This window comes from Paramisgurnus dabryanus, chromosome 21 (genome assembly GCF_030506205.2).
Source record: "Paramisgurnus dabryanus chromosome 21, PD_genome_1.1, whole genome shotgun sequence".
Taxonomy (NCBI): Eukaryota; Metazoa; Chordata; class Actinopteri; order Cypriniformes; family Cobitidae; genus Paramisgurnus; species Paramisgurnus dabryanus.
This window is the reverse complement of record NC_133357.1, coordinates 26,754,876-26,781,057: the sequence shown is the minus strand read 5'-3', so window position 1 is coordinate 26,781,057 and position 26,182 is coordinate 26,754,876. Positions and strand designations below refer to the sequence as shown.

General features: G+C 38.0%; 1 protein-coding gene and 1 long non-coding RNA gene across 2 annotated transcripts in view; both read right to left on the bottom strand.

Annotated features, from left to right (window-relative positions):
• Window positions 1–1,663: 1,663 nt before the first annotated feature.
• The window catches only part of l1camb (L1 cell adhesion molecule, paralog b), a 356,560-nt gene continuing 332,041 nt past the window's right edge, over window positions 1,664–26,182 (bottom strand). Inside the window, exons 57-75 of the mRNA XM_073812991.1 lie at window positions 20,192–20,352; window positions 19,640–19,799; window positions 19,233–19,360; window positions 19,050–19,151; window positions 18,291–18,491; window positions 15,050–15,120; window positions 14,715–14,940; window positions 14,008–14,129; window positions 13,716–13,929; window positions 11,851–11,973; window positions 11,394–11,561; window positions 11,190–11,300; window positions 10,570–10,761; window positions 10,369–10,491; window positions 9,797–9,973; window positions 5,200–5,349; window positions 4,978–5,109; window positions 3,804–3,870; window positions 1,664–2,885 (exon numbers count right to left, since the gene is read on the bottom strand). Coding sequence (XP_073669092.1) covers window positions 2,618–2,885; window positions 3,804–3,870; window positions 4,978–5,109; window positions 5,200–5,349; window positions 9,797–9,973; window positions 10,369–10,491; window positions 10,570–10,761; window positions 11,190–11,300; window positions 11,394–11,561; window positions 11,851–11,973; window positions 13,716–13,929; window positions 14,008–14,129; window positions 14,715–14,940; window positions 15,050–15,120; window positions 18,291–18,491; window positions 19,050–19,151; window positions 19,233–19,360; window positions 19,640–19,799; window positions 20,192–20,352 — 2,896 coding nt within the window. The 3' untranslated portion in view covers window positions 1,664–2,617. The remainder of the gene's footprint in view (window positions 2,886–3,803; window positions 3,871–4,977; window positions 5,110–5,199; window positions 5,350–9,796; window positions 9,974–10,368; window positions 10,492–10,569; window positions 10,762–11,189; window positions 11,301–11,393; window positions 11,562–11,850; window positions 11,974–13,715; window positions 13,930–14,007; window positions 14,130–14,714; window positions 14,941–15,049; window positions 15,121–18,290; window positions 18,492–19,049; window positions 19,152–19,232; window positions 19,361–19,639; window positions 19,800–20,191; window positions 20,353–26,182) is intronic.
• On the bottom strand, window positions 21,058–24,669 carry LOC135775877 (uncharacterized). The gene is made up of 4 exons (XR_010543951.2): window positions 24,371–24,669; window positions 23,376–23,450; window positions 21,878–21,934; window positions 21,058–21,756 (listed from the first exon to the last, which is right to left on the bottom strand). It is a non-coding gene; the product is annotated as an uncharacterized lncRNA (long non-coding RNA).

The following is a 26,182-nucleotide window of genomic DNA, read 5'->3' as shown; positions in this document are numbered from 1 at the left end:
AAAAAACAGCATATGTTGTGTTTTGGTGCTGGTTTGCTAGTGAACACCAGCTAAACCAGCATCAAACCAGCATCAGCACCAGCTAAACCAGCAACAAACCAGCATTAGCACCAGCAACCCATGCTGGTCATACCAGCATATGTTGTGTTTTGGTGCTGGTATGCTGTGACCACCAGCTAAACCAGCATAGACCAGCATAATTCCCATGCTGGTTTGATGCTGTTTTTTTTCAGCAGGGTGGTAGCACATGGCCTTTTGTTTGGGATGTGTGCTTCCAATTCTTGTCTCTGCCCCCTCCCCCTTGTTTCCTCGTTAATTAATTATTATTGGTTAAGTCCTCTCATCTGACCTTTCCTCGTTATCTTGTTTAGTTTTCCTATTTAAGACCCCAGTGTGTTTTGTCCTTTGCTGGATCGTTTTGGTTGTTTGGTTTTGTTCGGTAGTCTGGTCACAGTATGTTGTCTCATCATTGTTACCAGTTAATGTTTTGTCTTTTGCCCCCACGTGGGCTTTTGTGTTGAATAAACCGCTTTTGAGTTCATCTTTACCTGCCCTTGGGTTCCATTCCTTGCATGTTCATGACACTGTGTTTGTTGTAGTTCAAAAAAGAAAACATGTTGGACAAAAGCCTTGATGTTTGAAGTAGGGATGGGCATGATTAATCGACGATCGATAATTGGTTGTTAAGAATTTAGTCGATGACTTTAATTGTGCTATTGATTAATCGAATACTTTTTTTAATCTAATGCAGGTTGCGTTGCCTAGCGTAGCGTGTGTCTTGAAGCAATTAAATGAATTTCACTGTGTGGCAGCAATTCAACATTTTACCACCAGGGTGCAATATTTGACACCATACTCCGTTAACTGTGACCTTCCGTTTTGATTTAAAAAAAATAATCATGAAGAGGTCATGATTTTTTGGAACAAATGAAGTCTCTGTTTAAGAATGCGGCTCGCAGCTGCAGGTGTTCCGCTGCTTTAGAGCACTGCATATTCAAGCGCATATATGTTCCGTTTGTCTAACTAAATGTAGTTTAACTGTTTGCCACAAGTTGATCTTGTAATAAAGGTCTCATGGAGGAAAACGCGCTGTATTTTTGTATTCAACATTTTTGAATTATAAAAGTTAAATAATTATTTTTATGATAAAATACAAATAAAAATATTAATGATTAATTGATAGTCGATCGTTAATTCTCCCGACAATCGACTAAAAAAATTTAATCGAATGCCCATCCCTAGTTTGAAGACGTGACTTCCCTTTATATGTAAGAAAGGTAACATGGATTACTGATGGACGTGTTAGCTTGGGATAACTTCATTGCTGATGTCATTTCATAAGACGTTTCTTAAAAAGCACTGCATTTTCCATATGCTAGTTACAATCGCTTTATTCAGAAGTTCAATAAAAAATTGCATTTTACAAGTGACCTGTTTTCTAATGAATTCTAATCTAGTGGTCGAGCCAGATAATAAATAAGAAAAGAAATGCACTAAAATACTCTATGTCTAGTGTACTATAACTAGAATTGATGAGCATGGATAGGGTATGGATATTAGAGTAATAAAGATATTAAATGTAAAAACTACACAAATACAAAATAATGAAAGCTAACGGTTACTTACATTCAGAATATGAGACGTTATTGTACAACAAACTGTGTTAAGGTCATGTGTCCTTTAATCGTATATTGAACCCAGAGTTTACACTGCCGTCATAATAGAGATCATTCATTAATAATAATAATAATAATAATTCCTTACATTTATATAGTGCTTTTCTCAGTACTCAAAGCGCTTTACATATGAACGGGGGAAACTCTGATGCTAGAGACCAACAGAGAGCCAACAAACAAAGCTCACACAAGAAAGAAGACGCCAGACAAACACGAATTTGATTATATTCACTATTATGGGCCGTTAGGTAGAAATTTGCATAATTTTTCACTGAACGCTATTATCTGCAAGCTTAAAGTGCACCTATTTCATTGCTAAAAACAATGTTATTTTGTATATTTGGTATAATACAATGTCTTCATGTGGTTTATGGTTATGTACCTATTTCATATCGTTAACATACTAATACACACTTACACACCAAAGGAAATGTACAAACGGGAATTCGGACAATAGGTGGACAATAGAAATTAAGGATGGACACAGTGGAGCGCAGGACAACATGAGGGCCATTCAGCCGCAGTGCTAACACGAGATAACATCAGCTGTAGCTTTACTGACACATTTCATGCTGTTAGTCACCAAAGGGGAATTTTATTTGAATATGTTAGCAAATCACGATCATGATATACATACTACACTGTCTGATCCAGTTACATCACTTGCAATAACAGTGGATTTGCGTGCGGTGTGAACAAGGCCCAGATCTGTTGTATAAACCCTTTACCTGTCCGTATCGGCAGCCTCATTCTGCAGATGCTGTATGGCAGATGCTTGATGTGTTTGTGTGATGGTTGTTGTGTGTGTGACAACGGTTGTGTGTCCTGGAATCAATAACCTGTCTAATACCATCAGAGTAGCATTGTGTAGCATTGTATGGTCCTCATATCAGTCTATGGTGGATGTAGGTGTATGTGTGTGCGTGCGTGTGATAGCAGGGCTAATTCGGTCCCAGGATGCCCGTGAAAGAGTTGGGAAAACTGATGCTGGGCGGCGGCATGTAAGGGTTCATTGGAAATGTGGCACCCGAACTCTCGTGATCGCCATGGCCCTGTGCGTCTTTACGTCCGCTGTACTGGCCAAAGAAGGTGCTGTCCTCATTGAATTGGATGTCGACACTGTCGCCGTAGTCAGCTAGACTGTCGTTACTGCTGCGTTTGCTCTCACAGACGGATGGCTGGCTGATGGAGCGCTTCTCCTCATTATCACTGCCAAAGAGATAGATGGACATTACCGTCACAGCAAAAAAAGTATAAAATGAGTGTGTGTGATGCCAATAAAGTGCTTTCTAACCTCTCCAGAGATCGTTCTGTCTGTGTGTGTGTGTGTGTGTGTGTGTGTGTGTGTGTGTGTGTGTGTGTGTGTGAGAGAGAGAGAGAGAGAAAGGGAGCGAATGAAGCGAGAGAAATGTGAGACAGGACAGAAAAAACAGATCTCAAAGTGATGTTAGTGTTTCTTCAGGTTAATATCACAGAAAACAGGTTCATAGATTCCTATAGAGATTCACACAAAAAATTAAGCCTACCCCACATATTGTCATGACTCTGAAACTAAAGATGCTATCACTGAAATAATAAAACACAAAGACTCCTGCTGCTCATTGATGTCATGTGTCCAACATACAGAGGTTAGTAGTATCGAATTACATTTACTTCGTTTTGTTTACTTGAGTGCATTTTTTTGGGTAACTAGAACTTATAGAGTAAATTTGAGGATGAGTACTTTACTTATACTCAAGTACATTTCTAGTGAAAAAAATGCACTTTTACTCTGCTACATTTAGTGACGTTACTACGCTACTGTAAAATGGTAATAATTAATGAATATATGGGCGATTCCACAGTTTAGGGCTAACTACAGAGACATTAGTCTGCAAAAATCAATCTTCATCACGGACATCCTAAGAAAACCTGGGATACAGCTGTGTGAAAGGCAGGATAAATCTGGCAATGGTAAACTTTGATTTGAAACTTTGATTCAAAGTTGTGTTGATGTATGTATGTAACACTGGACGCAGAGGCAAGGAGACTCCCATTTACGCTATAATTTAAGTTAACACACTGCCCTTGACAAGAAGTAGTTATTTTTATTTAGAATGACTCTATTAGGTGACATGATCGACTAACCTGTATTCACCAAACACATTCATGGGGCGAGCTCCATACTCAGCTTGGCCTTCCTCTTTATCTTTTACTGTAACACAACCAATTACAGTGACATTGCTTTACTTGAAAACTCATAAATATTTGAAAGACTAATGCATGCAGGGCCAATAATGTGGCTGGAGGATGAAGTGGATTCATACCTCAGACGCAACAAGGTTTTCATTATTAAAATCACTTTTGTATCTAAAAACTCTTTACTTTTTACTCTAATCTTTACCTTTAAAGTTTCATATTTAACTTTCTCGCTGTGTGTCACCCGTCTCTTTTAATGAGGTCATTAGGAGGCGTTCCTAATTCTAAAACAATGAGAACTGTATTGCTTCACTCTTATTGGTAGACGTTCCCGAAAGTTGTTCATGATTTGCATGAAGTTGAACTTTTCTCAACTTTGTTAAGACACGCCCACTTTCTGTCACCAACGGTCACTATCGCTCATGTTGCTGGAAGTCGCAAAGCTTCCATGAATGAATGAGATCATGTTACTCTGGTACTACTAGTCGCTGGCGGTCTGAATAGGGCTTAACAGTTATAATGCAGTATTTCATAGAGTCATGTTTTAACCCACATGATTCTGTATCTTAGTAGAAAAATTAATATTGGCAGATATATACTCATGTCCTGCCAAAAGGACAGGAGTGAATTCTTCATAAATTTGAAATTATGAAAGATTTTAATGAGTACACTAAGTCAGGTCAAACCATGGTAATTTTTTTTGTTCTGGCCCTCCTGTAAAGTTGGTGAAAAATCAGTTATGCCCATCTGGTTTTCACTCTTCTAGATTAAGATGTTGCGCAGTATAATATGAAATACCCTATGGAAACGTGCCATGTCTGTCTGCTCATCTGCCATCTTGATTTGTTTCTTCTTCTTCCAGTTTAGTTGTCATTCTCCTGATGATACTCATTTGTCCCCTGATCAGTTTTTCTATATTATAAACCCCCCTGTGTTTTGCAGTAATCGTTTCAAGTAGGGTGTTATAGTACTTCCCTTTGTTTTGTATTCCTGCTTGTTTTTGGATTTTTAAAAAAGAAACTCTGTTTTGTTGAAAGTTTGCTAAGTTTGTGTGGTGGGTCAACTAATGAATATTTGATGAAAAATATCTCAGTGTGGCAGGTGGTCTGTATGTTTTTGGTACCTGAATGTTTTCCTCCTTCGCGTCTGTTAATGAAACACAAAATGAGCAGAACCAGAAGAATGAGAACCACAGCCGAGATGAGCCCAATGAACCAGCCCTGAGTTGCGAAACCACTGGCCGGTTCCTCCAGCTCTGAACAGAAACACACACAGCATATGCTTCGCATGAGAAAACGAACTGACGGTCTGAAGTCTAAGTATTACCGATGTTGTTGGTCTGTACCTGGTCCTTTGGTCTGAAAGTCCCAGTCGTGTGAAGTGTTTCCAGATTGGATCTGGATGTGATAGCGTGTGCCCGGCTCCAGACCCTGCAGCTGATAAAACGCTTGTGTGGAGTTCACCGACTCAGACTCTTCCCAATCACCACCACTCACTGTGTTCGTCGTCATCACAAAACCATCATTTATGAGAAAGATTAGAAACTTTCATTAATGATGATAATGGGATCAAATTTACAACTCTGCTCAAAGTTTCAAGTCATTGTAAAAGTTTTTTACTGAAACTAAGCATTCCTGCAAAGTATTTGCTGTATTACGGCCAGCATGATGAATGTTTTTGATTCATTTCTATTAAAAAAATCTAGGAGGAGACCCATGAGTGTGAACTCTTTCAGCTATACAGTCATGTCAGATGAAGTTATTCTTGTAGTCGTTTATCTGAGATGTTTATGTAAGTGGTTACTCCATCAGTCCTGTGAGGTTTATTACCACCAGTTAGACCTCACGTTAAGTTCATAAAGCAGAAGCTCACTTCTGAAATGCATTCTTTACACAGTCACATTCAGCATGTTACTGGCCTAACCTTTTTCAGCTGAAGCTGAAGGCAAAGTTTTGATATTTGTCTCCAGGCACCTTTCTGAGGTTGACTTAGTGCTGGCCGGTTAATCCGGTTTTGTTTTTCATTACGATGAAAATTTTAAAAAAACGCCATACCAGTGTATTTAATTACACAACGTTCGGAACTAACGTTTTGCTCAGCCGTGCGACACTTTTTCAGATGGACCCTTTACAATGTTGCACTTCCTTAGCAGCGACGAGTGGATGAGCAGTGCTCTGGTGTTACGTTACAGGGAAGATGGATGCTGAAGAATAAGTAGAACATAAAACAGAACTTGTGCCAAAAAAAGGAGCCGGTGTCAGGACTCTGCCTTGAAGTCTTGTTACATTTGTATTTTGTCATGGTGGCAGAGTTCTGGCAGTCCCTGGCCTTGTGTGGAGGTTCATGCCTTGTTTTTGTGTTTGGCATGTGCCTCCGGTGTCTTGTCCTGTGACCACGCCCCCTCGTTCTCCTGCTTATTAGTAATCATTGGTTTTCTCCCATCACCTGTTCCCGCTCATTATCTAGTTTGCTTTCTTCTATTTAAAGGGACACAAGGCAGCATTTTTATGTTAATAAATCATCTTCGTAAGTCGGTATATGGTTAAATGACTCATTACATGACGAATGAAGACTCTCTCGCCCGCCCCTACCGTCTGTAGGAAGAATACCCCACTTGCAAGTTCGCTGTATCCGACCCGGTGTCCTTCAGTCTCGTATAGTCTTAGATATAGAACGCATTTACTCCCAGACACTAGGGGGAGCTAGTAGAGAAATAATACTCAGACTTGCCTTGTGTGCCTTTAATGTCAGTGTATCGTTAGTTCTGTGCAGGATCATTGTGTTGTGTCAAGTTCTCTTGTTGCTTGTATATTTAGAGTCTAGTTACCCAGTCAAGTTGTAGTGTTATCTGTTAAGAATTTCGTTTCATATCCCCTCGTGGGTCTTTGTGTTTTGTTGTTAAATAAATTGTTTTCTGTTTTCCCCCGACATCGTCTGCTCTTGGGTTCATCTGTTCCCCAAATCCTCACAGAATGATCCTGCCACAATTGAACCCAGCAACGGTGTCGGGGTTAGTTGCTACACCTCCCGTTTTTGTTTTGTTGCCAGTCGTGGTGAGTCCTTTCCCGAAGTGGCTGACCAGGAGGATCCGTGGTGTCTTTTTTGCTGAACTTTGGAGAGCAGCTGTTGAGTCCGATCCGGACCTTGAGGGGTTGGCTGCCTTTTTCGGACCGACCCTCGGCTTGGCCGCTGTGTGGTTTGCTGCAGCTCACGGGAGGGCAGAGCCCGCGCCGCCGACACAGTCGACCCAGTCCGCGCAGCCACAGCCGGAGCCCGCGCAGCCACAGCCGGAGCCAGCGCAGCCACAACCGGAGCCCGCGCAGCCACAACCGGAGCCCGCGCAGCCCGCGCAGCCCGCGCAGCCACAACCGGAGCCCGCGCAGTCAACCCGTCCCGCGAATCCTGCGTCTTCTACCCAGCCTGCGCTGTTGACTGTGCAGTCAAGGCCAGTGAGGTCTGCGTGGCCACAGCTGCCCCCTCGTCCCGCACCCCCTTGGACTGTTGTGTTTTAAGTATTTTGTGGACTTCAGTGTGTTTGATAAGTTTTGTTTTTAGCACCTTTTGTTAAGTTTTAGTCTGATGTGTTCTAGTCTTGTCATGTTTATTATCTGTCATGTTCTCTTGTCTTGTGTGTTCCCTTTTTGGACGCCGGGTGGCGTCCTTTGAGGGAGGGCTACTGTCAGGACTCTGCCTTGAAGTCTTGTTAAATTTGTATTTTGTCATGGTGGCAGACTTCTGGCAGTCCCTGGCCTTGTGTGGAGGTTCATGCCTTGTTTTTGTGTTTGGCATGTGCCTCCGGTGTCTTGTCCTGTGACCACGCCCCCTCGTTCTCCTGCTTATTAGTAATCATTGGTTTTCTCCCATCACCTGTTCCCGCTCGTTATCTAGTTTGCTTTCTTCTATTTAATGTCAGTGTATCTTTAGTTCTGTGCAGGATCATTGTGTTGTGTCAAGTTCTCTTGTTGCTTGTATATTTAGAGTCTAGTTACCCAGTCAAGTTGTAGTGTTATCTGTTAAGAATTTCGTGTTTCATGTTTCATTCCCCCTTGTGGGTCTTTGTGTTTTGTTGTTAAATAAAGTGTTTTCTGTTTTCCCCCGACATCGTCTGCTCTTGGGTTCATCTGTTCCCCAAATCCTCACAGCCGGGTCTGTTGTTTGGAGGTTTTTCGGTTTCCAAAAATCCGAAAAAAAATATGAAAATGAAAGGTATGAAAAATGACCGCATACATCGTGCAGTATGTGTCTGCAAAAGAATTGTGTCAGCCTTCTCATACGTTCAGAACGATCTCGGTCTTCCAAAGCATGTGCTCACAACTGAGATGCCTACAAGGTGGGGATCATGTCAAATAATGATTAAAAGAGTACTTGAGCAAGAGAGGGCCATTAGTCAGGTTCTAAAAGATGACAAGAAATCAAGGCACTTGGTCCTTAGCTGGCAAGATGTGGATGTCCTAGAGGTTGTCAACAAGGTGTTGAGCCCACTCCAGGACTTCACTGATGCCTTGTCAGGAGAGCAATTTGTCAGTGTCTCCTACCTCAAGCCATTGCTCAGTGTCTTCAACACATCCATTCTTGCTGAGGAAGAGAGTGATACTCAGCTGACGAAGGATGTGAAGAGAAACATTCTAGCTTACTTGAATGAGAAATATTCAGATCAGGTCACAGATGACCTGCTTGACATTACATCACTTCTTGACCCATGGTTTAGAACCAAGTATATGGATAAAGAAAAGGTGGAGCGGGTTCTATCCAGAGCAGTTGAAGAGATAGTGCCACTAATAAAGGCTCAACATGACACACTCTCAGGGGCTGCTGCTGCAGCAGAAGCAGAGCCTGTTCCTCCTCCTGAGGAAAAAAGAAAAAAAGACTTTGGCCAGCTTTTTCAAAAGGCAGAGCACCACCAGCAACAGCACACTCACAGTGTCAGACGACCAAAGCATCAGAATGGAGCTGACAGTCTATTTACAGACCACAGAGGTTGACAGTGATACAGATCCTTTAGACTGGTGGAGATGCCATCAGACAAATTTCCCTCGCATTGCCAAGCTGGCTCAGCAGTATTTATGCATCCCTGCCACCAGGTGCTCCATCTGAGAGAGTTTTCAGCACTGGTGGCAACATTGTCACTTGCCATAGGGCCGCACTCAAACCAGATGCAGATGTTGTCCTGGCAAAAAATTTGTAAATGTTGAAATGTGTGATTATTATTTCCATTATACAGGATAATAATCCTGTGAGCCAAGTTGCCGTTGCACTTTATATTTATTTTATATGTTCTGGTTTCAAAGCAATACTTTTGAAGGAATAACTAATGCAAGTTGCATAATTTTGTTTGACTATTTTCTTTTTTTAGACCTCAAAAGCAATGCAAGACAAGTTATCTTTTAATATTTACTTGAATACACGTAATGTTCCTGGGTTTGTACTTGAAAAAAAGTATTTTAAGTTGTTCTAATTGTGGTGTTCAAAATAAAATTTCTGATAAATAACATTTCTGTATTTTAACAGAAATTGTCTTTACATTCTGATCCTCAGTTCATTAGAATCATGACTGGCTCTTTTTTGTAAACAACAGCATAATTTTCTGGGGCCATGCAAACCTGTATTACTGTTATTGTGGAATTATTCTACAATATTCACTAATGACTGTAAAATAGACCATCATCAATTTACTGCAGTAATTCCTTTCTCAACCAGCAAAAAATGCATTTAACGCATGAAAAAAACCCAGTAAAAACGAAAACCGGCATTATTTTGAAAAAAAAACGTGATTTTAATTTTTGTCAAACCGCCCAGCACTAGGTTGACTGACGTCTCACCCACAGTCATGTTTATTACAGATGGAGGTTCTGGAGAGGAAACATACAAATGTTCTGCTGTCGCACTTCATTTACAGGTCCAACTGTAAATGAAAGCTTAAAATATTTTATACGCAGCGTTACCTCCATCCAGCATGGTGGCGCCCTCTCTTATTATCGGCTCACCGACGCCAGCACTGTTGCGAGCTCTCAGGTTAAATAGGTAACGACTCTGCGGATCGAGATTATCCATTGTAAACTCCGTAACGGCCGGAAGATCGATGGATTCAACCTGCCTTGGACTTGAATTTCCATCCAGAACTGAGGGGAACAGAACAGAAACCAATCAAAACTAATTGGAACTGGTAATATCTGAACAATGATCTTTTAATGGCCAGAGATATTTTGTTTAACTTCACTGTGTTATATCAGTATTCTAGCAATTTATCAGCCAGTGCAATGCATCAGACACTATTTGTGTGTTTTTTTTTACTATTTGTGTGTCCTTGAGATTATCGCCGTCCACCGACAAGTTCTATCGGAAAAGTAGCAGTGCTTTAAATGGATTAAAAATATAAAGATAAGAGTCTGTTAGCCCTTAATTTTTTGTACATATCTGCATTATTTTGTTACTGTATCAGGAAAATGAACTGAATTATTGCTTAAGCACTAACTGGAAAGTCTCAGCATGTAGTGTAAGTAATGATGTCACTCACTCTCTTGGTACTGTAACAGGTAACCTGTGATGACACCGTTGGGTTTGTGTGGAGTTTGCCAGCGTAGGGTGATCTGTGTCTCAGACAGACTTTCAAAGTATAAGTCAGTAAGTGGTCCAGGAGCTACATACCAAAAAAACACACATTCAGTTTATCTGTGAAGACATCTGTAAATGTAAGACAGTAAACGTGTTGTGTTGCCTTGTAGCCCCTTTGGTTTTAATAATTCAGTCAGGTCTGTTCCTAGTCCTTTGGTCTGAAAGTCCCAGTCGTGTGAAGTGTTTCCAGATTGGATCTGGAGATGATAGTGTGTGCCCGGCTCCAGACCCTGCAGCTGATAAAACGCCTGTGTGGAGTTCACCGGTTCAGACTCTTCCCAATCACCACCACTCACTGTCATCGTCGTCATCCCAAAACCATCATTCATGAGAAACATTAGAAACTTTCATTAATGATGATAATGGGATCCATTTTAGTACTCTCCTCAAAGTTTCAAGTCATTGTAAAATTATTTACTGAAACTAAGCATTCCTGTAAAGTATTAGCTGTATTACGGTCAGCAGGATGAATGTTTTTGATTAAATTCTATAAAAAATCCAGAAGCAGACCCACGAGTGTAAACTCTTTCAGCTATACAGTCATGTCAGATGAAGTTATTCTTGTAGTCGTTTATTTGAGATGTTTATTTCAGTGGTTACTCCATCAGTCCTGTGACTACTGAGGTTTATTTTCACTGGTTAGACCTCACATTTTGTTCATAAAGAAGGAGCTCACTTCTGAAATGCATGCTTCAGTCACATTCAGTATGTTACTGCCCTAACCTTTTTTCATATAACGGAAGCTGAAGGCAAAGTTTCGATGTCTGTCTCCGGGCACCCAGCTTAGGTTGACTGACGTCTCACCCACAGTCATGTTTATTACAGATGGAGGTTCTGGAGAGGAAACATACAAATGTTCTGCTGTCGCACTTCATTCACAGGTCCAACTGTAAATGAAAGCTTTAAATCTCTGATACGTAGCGTTACCTCCATCCAGCATGGTGGCGCCCTCTCTTATTATCGGCTCACCAACGCCAGCACTGTTGCGAGCTCTCAGGTTAAATAGGTAACGACTCTGCGGATCGAGATTATCCACCGTAAACTCCGTAATGACCGGCAGATCAATCGATTCCACCTGCCAATTTTCATCCACAACTGAGGGGAACATTACAGAAACCAATCAAAACTAATTGGAACTTGTAATATCTAAACAATTATATTTTAATGGCCAGATATATTTTGTTTAACTTCACTGTGTTATATCAGTATCCTAGCAATTTATCAGCCAGTGCAATATAAAAAATACAAAGCTAAGAGTTTGTTAACCCTTAATTCTTTGTACATATCTGCATTATTTTGTTACTGTATTAGAAACATGAACTGAATTATTGCTTAAGCACTAATTGGAAGTCATGAATGTAGTAAAAGTAATGATGTAACTCACTCTCTTGGTACTGTAACAGGTAACCTGTGATGACACCGTTGGGTTTGTGTGGAGTTTGCCAGCGTAGGGTGATCTGTGACCCAGACAGACTCTCAAAGTATAAATCAGTAAGTGGTCCAGGAGCTACACATCAAAAGAGCACACATTCAGTTTATCTGTGAAGACATATCCGTAACTGTAAGACAGTAAACGTGTTGTGTTGCCTTGTAGCCCATTTAGTTTGAATAATTCAGTCATAAGTTAAGAAATGACAGACAAACAGGGACGACAGTGTACGGATGTTATTTTAAGGCTATGAATTTAAAGAGTCCTTAGTCCTTAAAGAGTATTTAAAACCACGATTAAGTGAAATAATACAGTCTTGTCTTAAGAATCAATTAGGTTTTTATGATATCATGGCAAGCTTTGTGCTTTAAGGCTAGCTAAGGAGGAATCCAAATCCTTGGTTCTGATTCTGCTAGACCTGTCGGCAGCCTTTGACACAGTCAACCATCAGATCCTACTAGCCACCCTATCATCGCTAGAGATTATAGGTACTCTTCTACCATGGTTTAAATCTTATCTCTGCGACAGATCCTTCAGGGTGTCGTGGAGGGGCACATTGTCCACAGCCAACCAGATGGTCAGTGGAATGAGTGCTTGGTCCACTCCTTTTCTCCATCTACACAATTTCACATACTTAGAACCTGTTGTACAGGCACATGGGTTCTCTTACCACTGCTATGCTAATGACACACAAATGTTCTTCTCATTTCACCCTGATGATCCCACCATAGCAGCACAAATTACAGCCTGCTTAGCAGAAATCTTGGGTTGGATGAAGAAACGCCACCTCCAGTTGAAACTCGCTAAGGGGGGGCTGATTGTATTTCTGGCACAACCCAAGATACACCATGTCCTATCCCAGGGGTCGGCAAGTGTAACATGGGCTGTTTACACTGTAGCGAATTTTGAGGCCCTTTGACCCTTAAGTTATATAGCATCCATTTACCATTTACCACTAAAGATGTTGGCTGTTTCTGTCTCTCTAGGCCAATTAAGCGCTTAACGAAGCCAAGGGGCTGCAGAACTTCGGACCTGGTGTCGGGGGCCCCTAATGAGAAATACATCTATTCCTTAAGGAGCATGCTGCACAACGCCTGATCCAGGCCCTGGTAATCTCTAGGCTAGACTACTGCAATGCTCTTCCTGCTGGCCTTCCTGCACAGATTATTATAACACTATAACTGGTTCAGAATGCAACAGCTCATGTAATGCCGCTCTTCATCTCTCTTCACTGGCTACAGAATGAAGCATGTATCAGGTACAAGTCACTACTGCTCACTTACAGAACTTTCAATGGCACTGCACCTGCATACTTTCACACTTTCCTGCATTCCTACACCCCATCTAGAACTTTATGTTCAGCAAATGAGTGGCGCCTTGTCTTACCTTCACAAAATGGCACTAAATCACATACCCTCTCATTCTCCTTCACTACTCACTCCCTAGTGGTGGAATGATCTTCCTATAGGAATCTAGTCAGCCACATCTCTTGCAACATTCAATAAACAACTGAAAACTCACATTTTCCAAAAATACTTGACAAATTGATACTGACTACAGAACCACAAGAAAAAAATAATAATCTCTTTCTTTCAAAACAAGAACTTTTCGGAATAGTGAAAACATGTAACTTGGTATGAGCAATTCTTGTATTATTGCCTCCCTTTGACAAATTGCTTGATTGTTTCCTAATTCTTGTAAGTCGCTTTGGATAAAAGCATCTGCTAAATGCCTAAAGTTAAATGTAAATTTGTCCCAGTATCAGTTACTGATGGTGTTCATACAATGATACATTGAGTAGTACGCAGACATTCACTGACCTCCCTCTGGTGTGCTGAAGTGATGCGGATCTGAATGTGGTCCCTCGCCTTTGCCGTTGAATGCTGTCACGGTCAGAGTATAGTTTGAGTAAAACTGCAGGCCGCTCACAACCTCCTCATCCTTATTTCCATAAACCTCCAGCACCCTCCTCTCCTCATCTCTCTCCTGCCCTCTGTGAAAGTGAGTTCTGGGACCCTTTCTTCTTAGATGGATCTAAGAAATAATACAAATTGTGAAAATCCGCCGCTGGAGGCAAACAATGATTTAAATACTTAGGATGTGCTGGTGTACCTTGTAGCCCAGTAAGTGTCCTCGCACTGATTCTCTACTGACCGGACTCCATCTTACTCTGATGATGGTTTTGTTTGATGGCAGTTCCTCAATCGTTACCCCGGACGGAGCTTCAAAAGCTACTGAAAGAAATCGACAGAGCGAGAGATGAACTACCAAAAATGTCATCGTTGTTTTTTACATTAAATTATATGGCCCATAGATTACCTGTAAAATAATCCAAACTTTAATAATCGCACAACCTCAACTTTAGCCGGGATCATACTTTTACATATTTTCCCTGATAAATTGCAGCATTATTGTAAGAGATTTGTCACACAATGCTATGTTTTAAAAAAAGTTAAGCTCATGGTTCACATGATTTTACTGTGAAATGCCTCAGACAAACTTTTACAGTACTGTCTCTGCAGATTCACACACAACACTTGTACACAGGTTTATTTCCACTAACTCAACCCAATCGTAAATGCTGTCAATGCAAATCCACAACAGTTTGATAGAGCAAGCTTAAATCCACTCAAACATGGAAAAACATGTCGTGTTGCTCGGAGAAACACTCCTAAAGCTAAGATGTCTTTCTGACCAGCAACACAAACCAGCCTGGATCACAGGCAAGTCCATACTGCTCCAGTCTAGTCTTTTAAAAACATGGGGTAAAACCAAGTCAGTAGACTTTTATGAATCAATTTAGATATTAAAGAACGCACTGTCTTCTCCTGAGTGTCCAAGCTTTATCACCGGATCCGGGCCTGTGCCTTCGTCATTGACTGCCAGAACTTTAATCTCAAAGGGAATGAAGGTGCCCGTGTCGTTCACTATTAAGGGAGGGCCTGAGACGATGCTTTCCTTCCAGTATGGATCATTGCCTGAAGCTTGACGCCAGTAGACCATGTACTTAAATCCTGGCCCGTTGAACTTTCGCCGCTCCAGTTCCTTTCAAAAGCAAGAAAGAAGGACATAAAGTGTAAAAATACTGAATGTGTGACTGTCCTGTGTGTCTTTCTTTTATGAGAAAAACAGTTAATCTTTCTCTGCTTATCACCTTCCATGTGATGATCATGCTGTTGGGATCTGTAGACACACTTGTCACGTTCTCTGGGTTCATGTCAGGTTCTGTACAGAGAAAAACACTTCATGTTTGTTTATACATAACTCATGAACTTTACAGGTGATCACTATTTTAATAATATCTAATTAGAAAAATTTGCTTGTATGCATTTGGCAAATGCTTTGTATAAGCAACTATAGACGGATTTCATGTGTACAAACATTACAGGGTGCGCATGCCTATTTTGCTTTAGATTCAGCCTTTAAATATTTTTGTTAATATTTTGTTTATGTTGCGAATATTTCTAAGGTTGATTAATTTAATAAACTGTTGAATAGTTTAATCTACATCAACGTGTCATACTTTCTAAAATAAATTATAATTTGTCTGATTCCATATTTATTTTATTAAGTCATAAACGTCCCTGCTGTGTCCTGTGTTATGGGTACTCCGAAGGTTAGACTCCTTTCAGTTCTCTTCGCGAACTTCTGAGGCTGAGGCCACCTTGAAAGACCGAGTGCTCACCTTTTAAAGGGACAGTAAGTAGGGTTTTAAGTGTGTTATTAATCAAAATCAATGTCTTTATTCATAAATATGGCCTTCTTGGTGTCAAATGACCTCTGCCAGTGATCTGACTTTTCTTTGTAAGCTTAGAATTTCTTCTCTTTAATTACATTGAAAGGGTAAGTCCAAGGAGGCTTCCATGTCGTTCCGCCATACTGATAAACTATAATAGCAGAGAGGGACAAAAAGCACTAGCCTACCAGAACACGTGAAGTAGCTAAAACAGACAAGGTGATCAGTGATTACATAACGGCTAACGTAGTTGCAACACGCATTTGGAAAAGCGAGGCGCTAGAGAGCACTATTCGTTTTAATGCAAAATACAATTTCACCACTAGACGGGATAAATCCTACTTATTGTTCCCATCACTGTCAATAGGTTGAATTTCTAATGACCTTTATGAGTGGTAGAAAGGTCAGACTTATCTGTGCCTTTTATCATATTTTGTTATCACTCTTCAATTGAAGTTGTAAGCCAAGCGTGATTGATATTGACATTATACAACAAAAACGACCCATGAAGACCTAACATAGTGTAAAATAACAGTGAGTGGTTTCAAAACACTGATGTTTTTTTTTTTAGAAATGTATGAAAGCAAGAACCTGGCAGACAATGAGTTCATTCCGGTAAGTCATAGTAAGTCATTGATAAACATTAATCATCATTAGTTACTATAATGATGCTCCAGAAGGCTGAGGATCCATTTGCAAACTTTATTAAACACAATTGTAGTCAGTCAAACTCCAGCAAACAAATGAGGGCAAGGCAATCTTATAGTCAATAAACAGGCAGATAATCAGGGCAGGTGGCAAACAATCACAAGCTACGTAAACTCTCAAAGACAGGCATGGATAAATAGACCGATATAACATTTAGAAATCATGCCGGGGCAAATCAAAGCCGTTTCTCAATACCAAGTACAACAAACTCGGACTTGTGTCCTTCGTAGTTCGAACTTGCAAGTTCAGACTCGGAAGAACGAACTCCTGACGCGAAAAGCATCCTGGGAAACTTCACTGTCATAAGTCCACACAAGTCTCCTCTGATGCATCCTTGATAAAATGGGCAGATCAAGAACACATCCGGGGATTTTATGTGAACTTGGGCTTGATGCGAACTTTGATTTGGAACAGTACTTGGTCCGCGACTGATGATGTTTCACAAGTCCGCAAGAACAGAAGTACAGACAAGAACGCATATTGAGAAACGGCTCAAGACTTCGCAACAAAAAAGTTTTATTGAGGGTTTTAAATTGACAGTCCAAACAAGGATCAGGTGCTCGTGAAATCAGTCCAGGTATGTGGGCTCATGGGAAATGAAGTCCAAATGGTAACGTAAGTATTCAGGAGATGACTCCCTCTGGTGGTAATCGAGAAAGCGATGCAAGAGCTTCATTCGTGACAGTTACAATATATTTACATTGCTAAAAATATACCATAGATTGGTATATTATGTACCATATCCATAAACAGATGTCATACTTTTTAATTTGCTGTCTTGGAAATTTGATTGGTTTTCTTTTCTTGATGTATTGTGAAAACAATGCCATCTGTTTTAAGATATAGTTCACAATATACTGTATAATAAACAGTTTATGAAACAAAATTATTGTATTTTGTTCATGTCTGTAGCAAGCAAATAACTAAGTTTTATAAATCAATAGTAAGCATTTATAAACTTTTACAAATGATGACTAGTTTCAACGTTAGATTGAGTACTGTAGAAATATGAACAAATAATTAATACATGATTTGTAAAGTTGTGAAAATAGTAAAAGTATGCTTATACACTACAATAAATAACTGTGTAACATATACAGACCTTGGTTAATGAATAATTTGTTGAAATAGTGCGTGAAGTAACAGCAATAACCAATAATATTTTGACAACTTTTGTGTAAAAATGTGCATTAGATAATGAATCAAAGTGTATTGACATTCATACCTACATTAACAAATAAGGGGTTACTAATTAAATGCCATATATTTTAGTCATTTGTAGATCTTTTAACTGCAGTACAATGTAAAAGGAAAATTTTATAACATTTGTAAGCATTTTAACATACATTAACTAATGATCTGCTAGTCATTATGTAATGTTATATTAAACAATTAGTAAATGTCACGATCCCAGTCTGTCTTGCCTGCCTGTTTTCCCTTTGTTATCTCCTCATGGCCTCCAGTTCCCAGAATCCCTCATTCTCCCGCACCTGCATCTTAATCATTCTCACCTGCCAGCAATCACCCTCATCAGCTACAGTATATATATATGATCCTTTGATTTCCCCTACCCGTTGTTCGGTCTACGTAATGTTATGTGTTTTGTTAAGATCCATTGCATGTATGTTCTTTTAGTTCCTTATTTTATTAAAGTTTGTTTTTCATTGGATCTCCCTCGTCTCTGTCATCCTTCCTACCTAACATCGTTACAGGAAACATTAAAAATCACATTATCTCATATTTCTAGCTATGTACATATATTGTAACTAATGATCAGTTAAGCATTAACTAATGTTTATTAATGACTTACTAATGAAAGTTATTCTAAAGTGTTACTTTAATTCCTAATTTATAATCATTTGTCATTGAGTTATTGTAAATAGCCTGAAACAAAAGCTGTTTGTTCATCCATACGAAGCACATTATCGTGAGTATGTTCAGATGATCTTACTGGCAGCGGGGGTGATGTAGGATTCAGATTCAGAACTGGGCTCACTGTTTCCAATCTCATTCACAGCTCTGACCCGGAAATGATACTTGCAGAATGGCTGCAGATGAATCTCAATGTGTTTGATGTCTTGATGAACTTTCTCATATTCCCTCCATGTGCTTGCATCTGTACACTGCTCCTCCTTCATCTCTATAATATATTCTGATGGACAACAGAGAAAAAAGCTTAGAGACAGGATTGCCTACAGTATTTGCTCTATACTATAATATTATAATCTAACTATAATATTACGTAAGGGATAATCAACGGCCCATGCCGTGCAAAAATTTTAACTGCACGATGTGGAGGCAAAGAAACACCCAGCGTGAAGCGGAGTGCATTTAAAATGCATAAATGCCCGGCAGGCCATTGATTATCCTGCTTTCTCTATGGTAACATGCCAAGTTATAGAAAAGTTCAAACTAGTATTACTCTTTTCAGCGCAGCATTTGACCAAATGGGTAAAAATTAGTTATTTTCATTAGCTACTCTGTATTAAACAAATTCAACTTCCAGCCAATCAGAATCAAGACTAAATCTGAAATAAACATGCTTTCTTTTTGCATTCAGTTTTGTGTTCTAAAGTTGGTCAACTAGTCGTTGAGTAAAGAGCTGATATTGCTTGTCCTTAATTTCTACGCTGTTCATGCAAACAGAGTAAGCATCCCAATAGTTTATTAGTCTGAATACAGGTCAGATAATAGTTTTCATTAGAATTACCAAAAACAGGGCTGTTGTTTTCATCGCCAGCCGTCCAGGTCAGAGTAACGCTTCGGCCCCTCTTTTCAGATATTTCCACAGAAAGAGGAGCACCTGGTTTATCTGAGGATGGTCAAGTGTAAATATTTAGATAATACTGTAGAGCTGTGTGAATATAAGTGATGATCTGTTAAAAAGATTTACCCTGCACTGTGATGGAGCCGCTGGCGTCATCTGAATCTAGTTCAGTACTGATCTCACAACTGTATTCTCCTGAATCCTGAATCTGTACATCTGTCACCTTCAGAGAGCCATTTGAATATTCAGTGTACCTGCAGTCAAGTGACAAAATACAAAAAACACTATAAACCCCATGGCACAGCTCAGCAACTGGCAACAATAATGTTTTGTCATTTCAGGTTATTGCTGTGATGAGCTGGAGCTTCCAGAAGAGAAACAGTCACAGTTTTTTTGAAAGTCAACCAGAGAGTGGCTGATGTAATACTGATCCACATACTGATAGTTATCCACTGATAATACATAATCTAAAATGGCTATTTTTGTCATTATATCTGTCATCACTAGATGAAACTGTTGTTGTATTTATTTACTTGTCATCATTAGCAGATGCCGCAATCTTATGTCCGTCCTTCTTCCACTGAATGGTGGGATGTTTTAACTGGTGGTCCACGCTATATTTGCATTGTAAAAAAGCATCATTTCCACGAATGACCCGTAGGTGTTGGGGAGGAGCCACGATTTTTGATCTGTCTGGAGAAATTAAAACAAGATTCAGTTTACTTCCATCATGTGTACGACTGTGTGACAACAAACATGGAGTTGTGTAGAAAAATTCATTGATTTCAATTCAAAGAAAGCAGTCTGAGCTGAACGTGAGCTTGCAGAGTATTTCTGTCTGAAACATTCCCTTGTGAGAAACTCTTCTAAACGGCATGTCATGAAACCAATCACTATTTCCTGTAGATTTCTATCAGTCAGATATCAATGATCTGAGGTCCTATGGCTGTATGATGTATGTGGGTTTAGATACGTCAGATAAGATTTTCATTGAACAACAGACACAATGTGCATGACAGTAGCAATTTCACAAAATTAAACAGGACCAATTTGTTGTGGTGTTAAACAATAATCTAAATACTTACTGAAGACTTTGAGTACAGCGCTGATGGTCATGCTACTGTCTTTCACTAAACATGTGTAAATGCCACTCTCCTTCTGACTCACATTACTGATCTGAAGATTTCCATTGGCCATCTGAGACATTTTAGCATTGGACACAGCAGGACTAGAGTCGAAAATCTCCCTGCAAACATCATTCAACAAATACATCACTGCTAATGTGGTTTGTCTCTTCCCATCAACCCTTACATAATTAAACACAATCATTGTACTGTATGTAAGCACTTACAGTAAAGCTGCAGACTGCTCACATAATGATAATTTGATACGCTACTGGTGTCTACATTACTATGCAACTATGTAAAGCGCGAGCTGCTGAAGTGACGTCACAATGGTGTTGCATTGTGGTATATGGAGCTGCCTGACCCAGGTGAAAAAGAAATATATTTAAATAGTATTTTTTGGGACATACTTAATATATTTAAAAGCTACTATACTAAATGCATATTAAATGTATTATATTGAACCCACTTCAAATATATTAAATGCATTTCAAGATATATTTAAAGTCAATTTTAATCTATTTGCATTATATTTAATATATTGAAATTGTGTTAAATTGGAACAACTTCAAATATATTTAGTGCAATTTAAGTGTACTTCTTTAAAATTCATTTGAAATGCACTTCTCATACACTTAAAAATACAGTTAGAATACATTTAAAGCTTAATTTAACTGTGCTTTAAAAACACTTTAATAGTACTTCAGCATATTAGAAATATACTAGCATTATATTAATAGAAATGTATTAGCATTACACTTCTATTTTATTATAAAGCTGTTTTTAATATTTAAAATGTTATATTAAAATCATTACATTTTAAGACACATACACAGATTTTGAATACAGAACAATTTAATATACTTCATATTGTGTTGTGTACATTACAAAAATACCTAAAGTAAATTAATCAAGCACAGAGACATACATAATCTCTTGACCAAAGAGAAACATATAAAACAAATATCAGAGAAATGCAATTACAGAGCTACTTCTATCAAATTGTACAACATTAACATTAAATGTATTAATGAAAAGTACACTATGAATATGCAATCACTAAATATTCATAAGCAATGATTATATAATAATCATAATGTAATTCTCTGCATAAAAAGTTAATGAAAAAAAATGTTTAAGTGCAATTTAAAGACGGAGTGCACAATGTTTGAAAAACGCTTTGGAAAAGGAAATTGGGCCGACTACCAAAACACACTTTGAAGCCAACCAGCAGTAAGGGGCGTGTCTACTAACTGACATCCTTGCCGGGGTTGCGTATGTGTGTGGTGGCTCTATCAAAAGAAGGTCCAGATTCTATTGGGGTAGAGGCATGTTTGTTTAGGTAATTTCAAATGTTAACATTGGCTTTCAAAAATAGTGCACTCCGCCTTTAACCAACTTAAGATAAACCTATAAAAAGCTGAACTAAAACACAAAACAGTTTAGATGTCACATGTTTAAGTGGAGGGTGACTTCTTCTTGCAATTCAGACACCGTAGTAATTGAAGACTGCTTTATCACACGGGCTGTGAAAAGGAAACAGAATATACCAATTAACCAATAATGAATGAACATTTGGCTATCCATGTTTAAAATAAATTGGCATAGATATGCATGTATGGAAGTTTTGTTAACTTCTCAGTTTACCTTTTAAAGCTTGACTGTGTCCTCATCAAGCGTGTCAGTTTTATCTGTCAGAGCACTCTACAAGTGGGAATGAAGATAGGATTAGAACAGGCTCATGAAATAAAGCAACCTGTGTGTATTACAGGATATGTTTTACATTGATAATTGTGTTTTATTTGAACCTAGATCATTTTCCATTGTTTGTCTATTGTGGTCTTGCAAACTTAAGGTTCACCTCTGTTTAAGGAGATTTAAGGAAATCAGAAATGATGCCAAACAGGGCTCCAGACTGCTATCAAATGGTGGCATTTTGCCACCTAAATTTGAGAGTGTGCCACTGAATTTTACATCCGGTCGCACATGTGCGACCAGCAAATTTGACCTTTTTTTTGTGATATGACCACTGATCTATATAAATGACTGGATTGCGCATAGAACGCTTGACGTAACTGCGTGAGGTGAAGCCAGCGCAGAGTTCTAGCCGCCATCTTGGTATACCCAACCGGCAGAGAGCATTGACTTCCATTCAAAATCATGATCAAAATGTACCCCCTTTACAGCGTATCAGTTACACAAGGTTAATTTTTAGGATATGTGTACGTTAATTATTTGTTAATTCTGGTGTTATTTGCAATGTTTATGTTTTAATCGGGCAGGATAATGGATTTATAAAAAAACGTTAAGGTGAGTGTGTCTGCTGCATTTGCTAATGACACGGGTATAAATAAAGTTTTTTTTTGACATTCAGCTACACTGTGACGGTCAGCGTTATATCTCTAAATAAGTTTAGGTAACTTGTAAGTTAAGATAACATAATTACAAAACTAGCAAATTATTGCATGCACATACGGTACAAAGCATGATCATTTATTTAGATTTCAGAATGAGCACGTTTATTGTCATTAATACTAAATATGCTGCGGTCTGTCTGCTGATCTGATACTGTAATAAAGATGAATGTATAATAACTGTTTAAAATGCAAAATGTACAACTTTCAGTAAATAACTATTTACATGCTTTGGACGTTTGTGTTGTAATAATGTACAGGGTAACTTCAGATATAAAAACGAAGATGAGTAAAGTGATGTTTTATCATTAAAATCTGATAACGTCCATTGATTAAATAGAACGTTTGGGTATACCAACATGGCGGCGCGGTGGCTTCACAAGTGTGACGTCATGTGCAATCCAGTCATTTATATAGATCAGTGGATATGACACTAATCTGAAACAGCACATTGTACTTTCTGAATCTATAATTAAAGTATTTATTAGTAATACAGTCTAAATTAGTAGACATGTGAATATTTGGTTAGCATGTTGTTTTACCGTGTGTGCCCCTAAATTTTCTGGTTGCGCCCATAAAATTTTCAGTTGGGGGCCACTGTGCTCCTAGTAAAAAAAGTTAGTCTGGTGCCCTGCCAAATGGTGCAATGATGACTAGGCCAAGTCCCTTACAGCTTTACAATAAAAAAACGTTTTTTACAAGAATAATTCAAAAGGACAGAAATTAGCCACCTGGAATGGATGTGTTGCAAACGTTTTTCTTCACTCCACATTTGCCCCGATTCAAAAATGTCAATAGCAGTTGATCTGAAAAACAACAGGCAGGTAAATGATGATTAATGATTTGTTTTCGTTTTAAGATTTACTTACCCCGAGTACAATATATTAAGACAATATAATATAATCAAACCAACCCAGTCTCCTGAGGTTGCGTATAAATAGCACGAAGTGTAAAACTCCTGCAATACATATGCCAAATTCCACTTTGGCGTGCATATGATACGCAAGTCCTTCCCATTCACTTAAACGGGGCATCTTTTTTTGTCGTTTTATTTATTGGTTTCTCAATTTTTTTCTGTTTTTTAAACCATTTTCGCTTGGGTTTAGGGTTAGATTTTAGATTTGCTTAATGAGGTTATTTAATATACAGGTTTCTCAATGTTTTTGTCCATATTTAAGCCATGGTCGCTTGGAGTTGGGGTTTGGGTGTCATTTTTATATAACAAAAAGTTGTTCTAACCCTAAACCCAAGCGAAAATGGTAAAAAATAGCAAAAAAATTGAGAAACCAATAAATAAAACGACAAAAAAGATGCCCCGTTTAGGTGAATGGGAAGGACTTGCGTATCATATGCACGCCAAAGTGGAATTTGGCGTATGTATTGCACGAGTTTTACACTTCGTGCTATTTATACGCATTTTTAATCAAACCCAGCCTCGGCAGTTTTACAATCTCTCATAAAAGTATCCCTTCTTACAATGTCATTTTTGTGTCCATATGTAATTAGAAATACATTTAAAAATAAACAAAAAGACAATAAGGTTGTCAAGATTGAACTGATATAAACATTAGCCATTGAACATTACTGGAGTTATAATAACCATATGGTCATATCATGGTATTTTCAGGTAAGACAGCTCAAACATTCATTTTAAACTAACGTTAGCGTTGCAAGAGAAACATTAGAAAAACTTAAACGTGAAATAAAATAGCAACAACAAACTTACCACCAAGAATAAGTCTTTCTATGCGCTATATCTTCATTTGTTCCTGTCTACTTGGGATCTGGTTGGTCATATTTATGTCGCTGTGCTAAAAAAAAATGAAAGGTTTTAATGATTTCTGAAATGCTTAAGTGAAATGCCTAACGTTAGTCAGAAAATAAAGATGTTCCAATTACCACACGCAACACAGACATAACGTTACATAAAGAAGCTGGGTTAAATGTAATGTAATGTTTTACTTATTTAATAGTTAACTAAATAAAGAAATGTGAAAATCTGTCATCACTTACCCTCGTGTTGTCTCGTTCAGCTCCAAACAAAAAGCGAAATACTTTTTCCCTCGACGTCAGATCCACTAAAACTGCTCACATTTTAAATCGAGTTGTTTTATCTTAGTCCTCTGGTGAAATACGATCGCCGATTAATTAAATAAATACGTTTAATGCAGAGTCGCCATCTAATTTAACAGTTTATACGTTTAATGCAAGCAACCGCATGCACCGTGAACAACTGAACTAAACTGAACCAGTTTCAAATAGCACCGTGACGTGTTACTATGACAACAACCAATCAGGTTTAGTCACGTGTGTCACGTGTGTTGTTTGAAATTAAACAAGTAAGATTTTGAAATTAAACAAGTAAGATTTTAAGCAAATCTTTGAAAAAATAGCTTATTGTGCAATCGGAATGATATAATGTTGAAAGGCTTGAGGAAAGTTCAATGTTAGCTTATTACAATTAATGAATCATGTTTTGAAAAAAGTATGTTTTATCCAAATATACTAAAACTTCACTAGAAGTACATTTGTGTTTAGCATATTTCTTAAAAGTGTAATTATGCATATATTTATTACCAGCATACTTTTAGTACACTTAATATAAATACATTAAAAATATTCTTAAGTTTAGCATATTTCTTAAAAATGTAATTAAGTATATATTTATTACCAATGTACTTCTAGTACACTTAATATAAATACATTAAAAATATTTTTAAGTTTAGCATATTTCTTAAAAATGTAATTAAGTATATATTTATTACCAATGTACTTCTAGTACACTTAATATAAATACATTTAAAATATTCTTAAGTTTAGCATATTTCTTAAAAATGTACTTAAGTATATATTTATTACAAGTGTACTTCTAGTATACTTTTAAAAAATATGTTTAAATGCAATTTAACGTATTTTTAATACACTTCAAATAAGTATGTTGGAAATACAAATGTATTATAAACATACTATTTGTATTTTAAGTATATTTTTAATACATTAAATACTACGTCTTTTTGACCTGGGGAAGTGTACATATGAAGTAGAGTGCATATTTAAAACTGGAGTGGAACGCAGCCAAGACCATACCCTTGTGAAAATAAAGTGTGCTTAAGTGTACTTTTATAAAGTGTACTTATTACATAAATAATACACTTTAAGTATATACACTTAAGTGTGAATTAAATGCAATCTTTTCGGCGCACTGAATGCACATTAAGTGTAATTAATTTAACATATATCATATATAAAGTTGAAATAAAATGTAATAAGTTGCCATTAAGAGTGATTTTTTGGAACAACTTTATTGGTACTTTATTACAACTTTATATCTACTTTCATAATTGCTTCTAGTGTTTTTAAAATATACTTAAAGTGCACTACACAATATAATGACATGAAATTAATGTGATTTAAAATGCAATTTAATGTCTGTTAACAATACTCTTAAGTGTGAATTAAATGCAATCTTTTCGGCGCACTGAATGCACATTAAGTGTAATTAATTTAACATATATCATATATTAAGTTGAAATAAAAT